Raw genomic sequence first — 9,441 nt, forward strand, 5'->3', positions numbered from 1 at the left:
TATATTCGCTCAGTTATAGACAGGAGTTATATAGGGAAGGTGGTATCTGAAAGAGTCAGAGTTTTAGTGAGCTTTGAAGCTAGACAGATACAGCGCACAGCAAGTGGGACGCTGTGTCTACACATATCACAGTGTGCTGAAACAATGTATACCATATTTCTTTATTTTAGACTTTTATTCATTTTTTTTATAACCAGAGCAGGCATGGAAAAAAAGTGAGCAGCAAGATCAGAGAATATATTGACAGAGGAAGGTTAAACTCCATCAAGACTGTTCCTGTAGAGTTATTAATATTTAAAGATACAGTGCAGCCCAAATCAAAAATGCCTTATTTTTCCTTTTGCCTGTAGTGCCATATATCAGTTTAAGATTGTTTTGGTGTGAGTTGTGGAGTGTTGGAGACATCGGCTATAGAGATGTCTGCCTTTTCTCAAATTTAATGGAACTTGATGGCACTTGGCTTGTGGTGCTCAAAGTGCAAAAAAAAGTGAATTTAAATCTCAGTGGCAATGTCTTTTTCCAGTCATGACCTGGTTACTCAAAGTAATCCACAGACCTTTTCCAGACCAAACAGTTTTTGGGACTCTGTTAGAGAAACTGTCCATTGGGATGCTGCCCCAAGGAACTACATAACCTTCAGGGGCGTTGTTTTTTTGTTTGCATTCTCATCGTCGTAGGAATGCCAAGGCAACGTGCTATAAGCTGGCTGTCGCTTTCACTTTGATACTTCAGTGTTGCATTGAATTTCCATCATTGCATATATATGCTCAGTATTGCCTGGACTTTACTGTCAGTCAGTTTGTGTTTTTGTTACAATCTGTTTGTGTTGTGTGTTGTCTGCTGTTTACACAGCTAACTGTTTTTTCAAAATGCCATTTATTGGTGCTGCATTAGCTGTGTTTGACCAGTTACCATATGTTTATGTCACTCATGGTTTCTTTTGTGCTCAGAGAGTACTCGCTCAGAAATAAAAGCTGAAAAATTCCCTCAAAATGGTGTTTTAAGAACTCCAATTGTTCTTAAGTCGTTAAGGTACGGACCTAACAAACAGGGGGTGTCCTCAAAACTATAAAGGAAGCATGCATCCGCTCATGGAGGAGAAGCTCATGCTTGTAATAGTGCGACTTAAACGTAAATGTCGTCCTCCTCGGCTTAGCTGAAACAACAGCTAGCTCTGTGGTGCTAAGTGAGCTAGCAATAGATGTGCACTTTTCTGTGCTGTGATGCGGTTGGTAGATGCTTTTAAAGGTGCTTGTAAAAGAAAATATGTTCTACTTGAAACTGTTTACAACAAGGTCTGTGGATTATCTTGAATAACTGTGTCATGATTTCTAGAAAGAGACATTGCTGTTGAGTTTCTCAAATATATATTTTTGGTGCTTTGAGCACCACAAGCCCAGTGCCATCTAGTTCCACTACACTGGAGAGAGGGTAGACATCTCTGTGGCTGATATCTCCAACACTCAGTAACTCAAACCAAAACAGATTATTAATAGCACTATGTAAAAAGAAAATTGTCTATTTTGATTCTGCGTCCCTTTAAAGTCTACTAATTATTAATATTGTTGATGATCCCCAGGTGACGCTATGACCTACCACCAAGGCCGGCCCTGGACTACTGTTGACTCAGATAATGACATCGCCCTGGGTAATTGTGCCCTGACCCACCGTGGCGCCTGGTGGTACAAAAACTGTCACCTGGCCAATCTCAACGGGAAATGGGGAGACAACAGGCACAGTTTGGTGAGTGAGCAGTGAGGCGTTGGTTCACGCATCATGCTCATATGATGCTATCCTGCCATTATTGAATATCTGCCAATGTGAGTTCAAACAGCGGCAGCTAGTAGAGTGGTTCATCCATTAATCTCAGGTGCTTATATCTGCATACATGCACAAAATTAATAATATGTGTATTATAGGAATTCTTCATCCACAATGTGACCATTTCTATATCAGTTGCTCACTGTGTTTTTTTGGATTTGTGAAGAAATTTTTGTCTTCAGTGCCTTCACATTGAGCAAAAACGGCAAACATTCTTGATGAATTGAGGTAAAAGGTGGCAGCATTTAACAACAGCTAAAGTATGTCAATGCATCCGCTTACAAACTCACACAACTCATGCAAGTCTCATTTATCCAGTCAAATGCTCAGTATTCCTAAACACATGTATTTTTGCTGAAACCTTACAATTTCAAACACTTGTGCTTAGGAGAAGCATGCAGTCCACTGAGTTGCCAAGGTGCGCTACTCATCTGTGTGTGAGACTGTTCATGACAAAGTGTTTTGTAAAATTATGTTTCACATCATCATGCGAACATGCATGTGTTTTGGGAGTAGAGCATAGGATTGGACTTGAATTATACTGCATGAGTTGTTTTAGGGTTTGTATACGGTAGTTTTGATTGTTTGTTCACTGCAGAAGCATCCAAGAAAAAACATGTTCTCTTTGTGAATTCAACATAACACGCAGTGACTTATTGACATACAAATGGTAATTTTGTGGTTTAAGTATTCATTTAAATCATACTGCTCTGTCAATGACATTAAAACTCTGACCAAACACAACATCTCTTGATGGTTTGACATCAAGGATAAAGTATTGAATTTTTCTCTTGTAGTGTGCTTTCTAACCAATAGGTGGCACTGACAGTATTATTTGATGACAGATTTACACGAACCAGGATTCCCACTTATCAGTGTGAATCCTTGAGATAAAGCTGTAGGCTGAAGTTATAGCATTGAAATCTGCTTCATAAAGTTAAGCTATACTGGAGACTTATTGTCCATGAATAATAATTGGATCCCAAAGCTGTTTCATTCTCCGTGTTTGCCATTCAGAGGTGAGTCCCCTTCAGCTCAAAATGTCAATGTGGCGAATACAATTTTAATTTAGAGATGTTCTTGATTAATTCAGCAGTCAGTGGAGGTTTCGAGTTCTGCTATATTTCTATTCATTTTTCATTTTGTATATCTATAAATAAATGAAATACAATCAGTTGATCTAGAACAACCACTCACCACCAGCTCACATCATTTGCCAACATGATGCACAGAAACTGCAACTGACCAATTCATGATCCTACAAATGTGTCATTAGAGTTTTTTTTGACACATACTTACAAAAAGAAAAAACTAAAAAGAGTGTGCTGACCAGGGGGGGCTATTCCCTGGTCAGCAATCAAAGAAAACTTCACCCCAGCCCACTCTTAGTTGTTTTGTTTTGGATTGTTCAGATGAAACAGAAATGGCCTGAATCCATCGGCAGTGATAAGAAAACACATTTCTCACACCAGCTATAAACCATGAGTGTTTTTTACCAGGCTGATAGGGTAACAACAACAGTTATTATGTCTAACGGAGTCTGCAACTGAAGAAAATGCCAGGGGATTTCTCTGTTCTTGTCGAGATTTCATCCATAATATTGCCGCTGCAGATGTCTCCCGCAATGTTTGTTGGCGAAATGCAATAACAGTCAAAACAAGTTTGTACTCACATGAAATGAAGCCAGCGGCTTGTGTTTATTAGTGTTTGTCATTCTGCCTGTCTGTCATTGCTGCCTGCCTCTTCCGTGACTCTGTCTCTCACCTGTTTCTTGTCTCCCTCATTTCCCCTCTCCTTTCTCTTTCATCACGCCAACATCTTCTCACCTCTGTTTTCGCTCTTCCTCGCTCAATCTGCTGTCAGGGAGTGAACTGGGAACCTTGGAAGGGCCACCTGGTGTCCCTTGACTTCACCGAGATGAAGATCCGACCTGTGGGAGCCTTGTCCAGCAGGAAGAGGCGATCGTTGATGGCCAGAGAGAAGAGCAGAACCACAAACCTCCAAAAGAAATAATAGAGCCCCTCCCACTAAAAACACAACAGTCGTCATCAGTGCCATTAAGACCCTAACGTCACGCTAGATTTTGGTTTCTGTACATGTGAACATACATTTGTCACCCCTGGTCTACATGCTTCCATGTGTCTAGCCAGTGTTGTAGTACTCGAGAACGGTCTCAAGATCAGCTTTAAAGCAGGGTTCCCACGGTCATGGAATTAGTCAAAATTATTTGGAAAAACTCATGAAATTTTGTTGTGTGTAATGAAATTGTTACAATGATCTTTCATGGATAATCTTCTATGTAAAGTAACATAAAGGCAAATATAATTTTCTGTAGCTGTCGACTTAACATAGCTTTATTATTGTTGATGCGCGAACAATGTTTTGTTAACCATCGTGTACATTTCTTCATTTTCTCCCGCAGTTTGTCTCTCCCTTAACTTAACTTAGCGAGCTGAAATTATGTCTCTATAGAGTCTGAATCAGATACATATGTTGGCAATTGAAACAAGAAAACATTTTTTTATGTCTTTTGACCCATAATCTTTGTTATGGGTCCTTGAAAACCATGGGGAAAGTTCGGAAATTTTTTCCATGAACATCCGTGGGAACCCTGTTGAAGGTCTCGTCTTAGGCTCGACTGCATTTTTACTTTGTCTTGTTATGCTTTCAGACAAATAGGACTCCGGCGCTGCGTTCCGTTAGTCGTTCAACATGCCCTCGTTCAATCCCAGCCGCCATCTCAACGGCCGGTCCAGTTGTCTGAAAAAAAGGAAGTGTACTTGGTGAGATGGACCCTCGAAGGGCTGAGGGAGCGAGTGAGCAACGATGGACGCTCCAGAGGTGGATATCACCCATAATGCATTGCAGTTACGCATGTCATGCGAGAAAATACATCGATGGTTAGGGGGCAGTTATAAGTAGAACTCTGGTTGCACCACAGAAGAAGGAGAAAATGAATAAATTGGTAATTGAATAAAAAATGAAATATATGCACGATTTGACTTTTCAGTTTCACCTTTTCTATCGTGTCTTATAGGTCTGGAGGCCGGCTTACATGTGTCTGCATTTACTCGTCTATCAGCAGACAGTTGCTCATTGTAAACTGCTGTATAGGCTAATTAATTGCAGTTAATATATACTGATGTTCTGTTCAGCTTGTATGAGCCGTTTTGCAAGATATCATAAACCTCTTAAAATAATATGATAATCATGATGCAGATCACAATCAGAAGTTATTAAATCAGAAACTGATGCAGCTAAGTAGTAAGTGACCGTTGGTGTGATGTAGTTATCTGCAGAAGACGCCTTTAGCTCTCAGAATGTAGTCGACAGGTATTTACTGTATTTATTAATACGTCTTTCTGGTGGTTTTTAAAAGGTGGTATAGCGGTAATCCTGCAACTGACAGTCGATCTGTGATAGTCGGGCTGAAAGTGATTGAGGGCAGGTGTGTTTCATATCAATCCCCCGCCAGCTTTCCCTCGGCTCTCTGAGTGGCCTCTGTGCGACGTCAGCTGTTAGGTAATACCAAGGGCTGAGGGGGAGTGAAGGAGGGCAGGTGGAACCGCTAATGAAATGCAGCTTAGGATTTTATTTCAAGACTAGTCAAGACCACAACTGTAGGGACATAACTGACTTGCTTGTGCAAAAAAGGAATGTTGAATAAAGATGGTTGAGTTGATTTCAGTTCCTTAGTGTTTGTTTATATTTGCTCGCTCATAGAAAACAAAGATAAATTACCTATACATAAAATTCACCTTTGCATGATTATTTTCATATTTTATTTCTGAAGATGTTTCTAGTGGAACGCTTATACATACACACACATATACAGTTAGGCAATAAAGGAGGTGAATACAGGGAAATACACATTTGTTTTCTGTGGGTTTTTTATGGGAATGTGGATCTTTTAGATTAGTTGGAGTGCCTTTGGTTTGCATGCTCCACATTTTATTGACATGCAGTACGAGACTCATGACGGTCAGGTCATCGCTCTGTCTCAACCTCTGGAGGGAAACACCACCCAAATTAAGAATTCCAATTCGTTATTGTCATGGCTAAGGAAATTTCAGTCAATATTTGTGAACTTGAGCGCCACTCTCTCAAAGCCGGAAAACCAGAGGAAATCTCAAACTTGTTAAGTCATTGGGTATTAAGTCTGGAGCTGCTCCATGGACGGGGAATAGGAGACCTTTTGTGGATCCCAAAGAATTTTTGTATTCCTTTTTTACCCAAATGAGCTTAATTATATTGTAGTATTCTCAATTCTTAACCAGAAAATGTGTTTGTACACTCTCAGCGTCATGATTCATCGTTAGTGGAGCAGAAGCAGACTTCATACCTTATCACATCACAAATTGGAGTTTCAGCACTCTAGATTTTGGATTTGGGAGAGAGCTGTTCATGTTTAATAATATTTTGGACTATCTTAGACAATAGGAAAAATTTTGAAAATGGGTGTGGTTCCCCTTTAAAGTCTTGGTCTTGTCTCGGTCTCGTTACTTTCTGGTTTTGGCCCCAAACTGGTCTCAGTTTATGTGGTCTTGACTACAACACTAGTCTAAACTCTTGGACAATATACACTTCTTTGGGCAAAGACAATGTTCATATACCAAAGTAACTTATTATCTGTTTTTATACTAAGAGATTCATCAGAGATGCTGAGGTTTGGTGTGACTGTGGGGGAGTGACGAATAGAAAACTGCCTTTTGGTTGTTTTTAAGTGAACTGAAGTTGAACATTAACAAGTTTAGTCTTATCAGTTATAATACAGTTGTTATTTTTTCAAAAATCCTGTTTCACTGATTCTGGTAGTAACCTCAATTATTAATCAGGAAACAGTAGATTTTAATTAAACTGGGAACCAAGAAATCCAATTTTTTTATCCAATTACTGCATACAATTTAACTTTGTTTTCAAACCTCAGGGCAGCAGCCCGGGGTGTTTGTTTATTTGTTTATTTCATGTCCTATGGAGAATTTGAGTAGCAGCTTTTCTTGTGTATAGCAGCACTGTCATAACAACATAAATGTTTTTTTAAAAAGTGTAAAAAAAAAAAAAAAAAAAAGGCTTGTGTGTTTTGTTTGAACTGTGAACGATTAGCGAGTTAGTGCCCTGAGTTTATTGAGTCCGATGCTGGCTGGCTGTGTCACATTCAGCTGTCACTGTGCCGCAAACGCTGTCACATCTCATTAGCGTGTGCAGGACGAGCCGGAGAATAACAATGGCTGGCCGTCCTGAATGACCATATTGTTCCTGCTTTGCATTCATATGACAGGGACAGTGCATATCAATCAATGTGATGTGTGTTTATATCAGACGTCAGTAAGAATGAAGTGTGTTTGCCCCGTCCTGCGAGACTTAATGACCAAACTCTTGTTTTTAATCTAAAAACCTGACAAAGGTTATTAATACTGCTTTGACTTTGACTTTATTGCATAATTACTTTTTTTTTTTACACTTTTATTGCAAACTGTTGTTTTATGAGACAAGGATGGAGCACATCAATCAATATTTCTGCTGATCTGCCAGAATTGATCTATAGTCCCCGTTCCTCATAAATTTTGCATCCACTAAAAATGTCTTTTTAAGCCTTCATGACCCATAAAGTTTTATACCGTTCATCCTCAATCAAAACTTTCAAGGTCAAGAATAAGGACAGTCACTGAGGAATTTAAAAACCTGTATATGAATCTATTTTTGTTTTGCTAATTGTATTCTCTGACAAATATTACAGCTGCTCATTCATATTCATGCCACACATTCACACAGTAAATAAATAATAATAATTTTGTTACATGAAGACATTGTCTTTCTCTAGAGTCTTAAGGGAAACAGGCTGAACAAAATAATCAGTACCTTTTTGCAGAGGCGGACGTTGAACATTTATCATGGGAATTCCAGGAGGGGATTTATGTATTTGAACTACCACTGTGGTGCAGCTGTTTCACTGGATTGATCCATCTTGAGGAAACACAACAAGACTGAAAGTCTACCGACATGGTCGTATCTCTGAGAGGCCGTACTACTCCGAGCTAAACACTGACATCCCTTTCTTATGAGAGATCTCTTAAAGAACAAAATCACACTTTTCTTCCTTGTGACATTTCAGTCTACAGAGTTCCTGCGCAGTACAGATTTTATTGATTTTCAGGTCTGGATAAGTGTAAAAAAAAAAAAAGGAAGGCAATATCAAAGTATAGTTGTTTACAGACTATTTTGTCCTCTGAAATTTTTAAAAGAAAAAAAACCCAGAGTATTTTAATGGCTTTTAACCCTTTGAAATCTTAGCAAATTGGCTTGATTTCTTTAAAAAAAACATAACACATGGGAAGAACAACTTAACACAAAATAACCCAGAAATTAGTAAAAAAGTTTTTTAAAAACTTACCTTGAAACATGTAGCGAGAAAAAAAAAGAAGCAAGAAAAATGACCTTGCCTTTTTGTCGTGTTGTTTTTTTTTTGTTTTGTTTTTTTTTGTTTTTTTAAGAAATCAGTTTTCTCAGGTTTCAGAGGTTATAATGGTTGTTAAAGGCATCTGAATGCAGCACAAGAAAAATGATGTCCATCCAGGCTCTGCGGGGTTAAAGTCTGGGAAACTGTGGAATTTTGAAATGGAAAATGTGCAGAAATCCTGAATGCAACCTTAAACTGCTGCAGCCTCATATTAGCTTCAGTTGGGTTTAAACTGAATGATTTTCTCACCCATCAGTTACACAGAAAGTCTTTAAAGAGATGTCTTCACAGCCGTAAGGGCACGAGGGGAAATTACAGTCACTTGTAAGTCCATAGCAGTGACATTTATAATATGCTGATGTTTTGCAGTCAATGTGTCCCCTGTTCATCATCTCAGTTTTGCATGTTAGCATCAGCGGAGTCCAGTGGATTTCATTAGTGTTCCCAAGTATTTGGTATAATGTGCCCTAATTAAATTTACCAAGTGATTATGGCCCTAGATCAGGGGTCAGCTACCTTTACTATCAAAAGAGACATTTCTGGACAAACAGCAGCCAAAAAATTTGTCTGTTGAATGGATGTATTAAGAGAACTGGATACGGCCTTGAACCCAGTGGGGGCTGTTCGTTCCTTGCTCAGTGGTGCATGAGGCCAAAATGGTTCAAATGGTTATAAAATTACTCAAATGATCTGTGGATGATCGAGACTCATATAGCTGCAGCTACGCTCAGTTTGAAGCCTACACGACACGCCCCCTACAAACCATCCCCAACAGCGGGAGAAAGTCCTAATTGAAGAAATGTTAAATGAATAAATAAATAATATTTTGTGTATAGGCTACATTTGGAAAATGTAAGAATGACTGTGGACCTAAAACAATACTAAATGAAAAGTAAAATTGTTTTAAAAAAATAATTAATTTCCAATGATTCTTTGTCAAGGCCACAGGGAGCCACTGGAAAGAGGCTCGGAGCATCAAGTTGCCTTTCCTTGACCTAAATGAAAAGATAGGAAAAGTTATACCACATTTTATGACAGTCTATCCAATAGTTGTCCAGATATTAACTCTGAAACAAAAGCATCAACCTATTTGTGGTGCTAGAGAAAAAGTCAAGACAAAAAGATTTGCCCTCTCAGGAGTGTTGTCAATATTGCATGCCAGC

The 9,441-nt window shown here is 38.9% G+C and overlaps 1 protein-coding gene across 3 annotated transcripts in view; it reads left to right on the forward strand.

The window, feature by feature from the left end:
* Positions 1 to 5,503, forward strand: part of tnn (tenascin N) — a 72,155-nt gene extending 66,652 nt beyond the window's left edge. For all 3 annotated transcript variants that reach the window (XM_088085453.1, XM_042497247.2, XM_088085454.1), the window contains 2 exons: positions 1,580 to 1,743; positions 3,685 to 5,503. In XM_088085453.1, coding sequence (XP_087941579.1) covers positions 1,580 to 1,743; positions 3,685 to 3,834 — 314 coding nt within the window. In that variant the 3' untranslated portion in view covers positions 3,835 to 5,503. The remainder of the gene's footprint in view (positions 1 to 1,579; positions 1,744 to 3,684) is intronic.
* Positions 5,504 to 9,441: the final 3,938 nt, after the last annotated feature.

Source organism: Plectropomus leopardus, chromosome 12 (assembly GCF_026936395.1).
Source record: "Plectropomus leopardus strain MGB_pleo_1.0 chromosome 12, ASM2693639v1, whole genome shotgun sequence".
NCBI lineage: Eukaryota > Metazoa > Chordata > Actinopteri > Perciformes > Serranidae > Plectropomus > Plectropomus leopardus.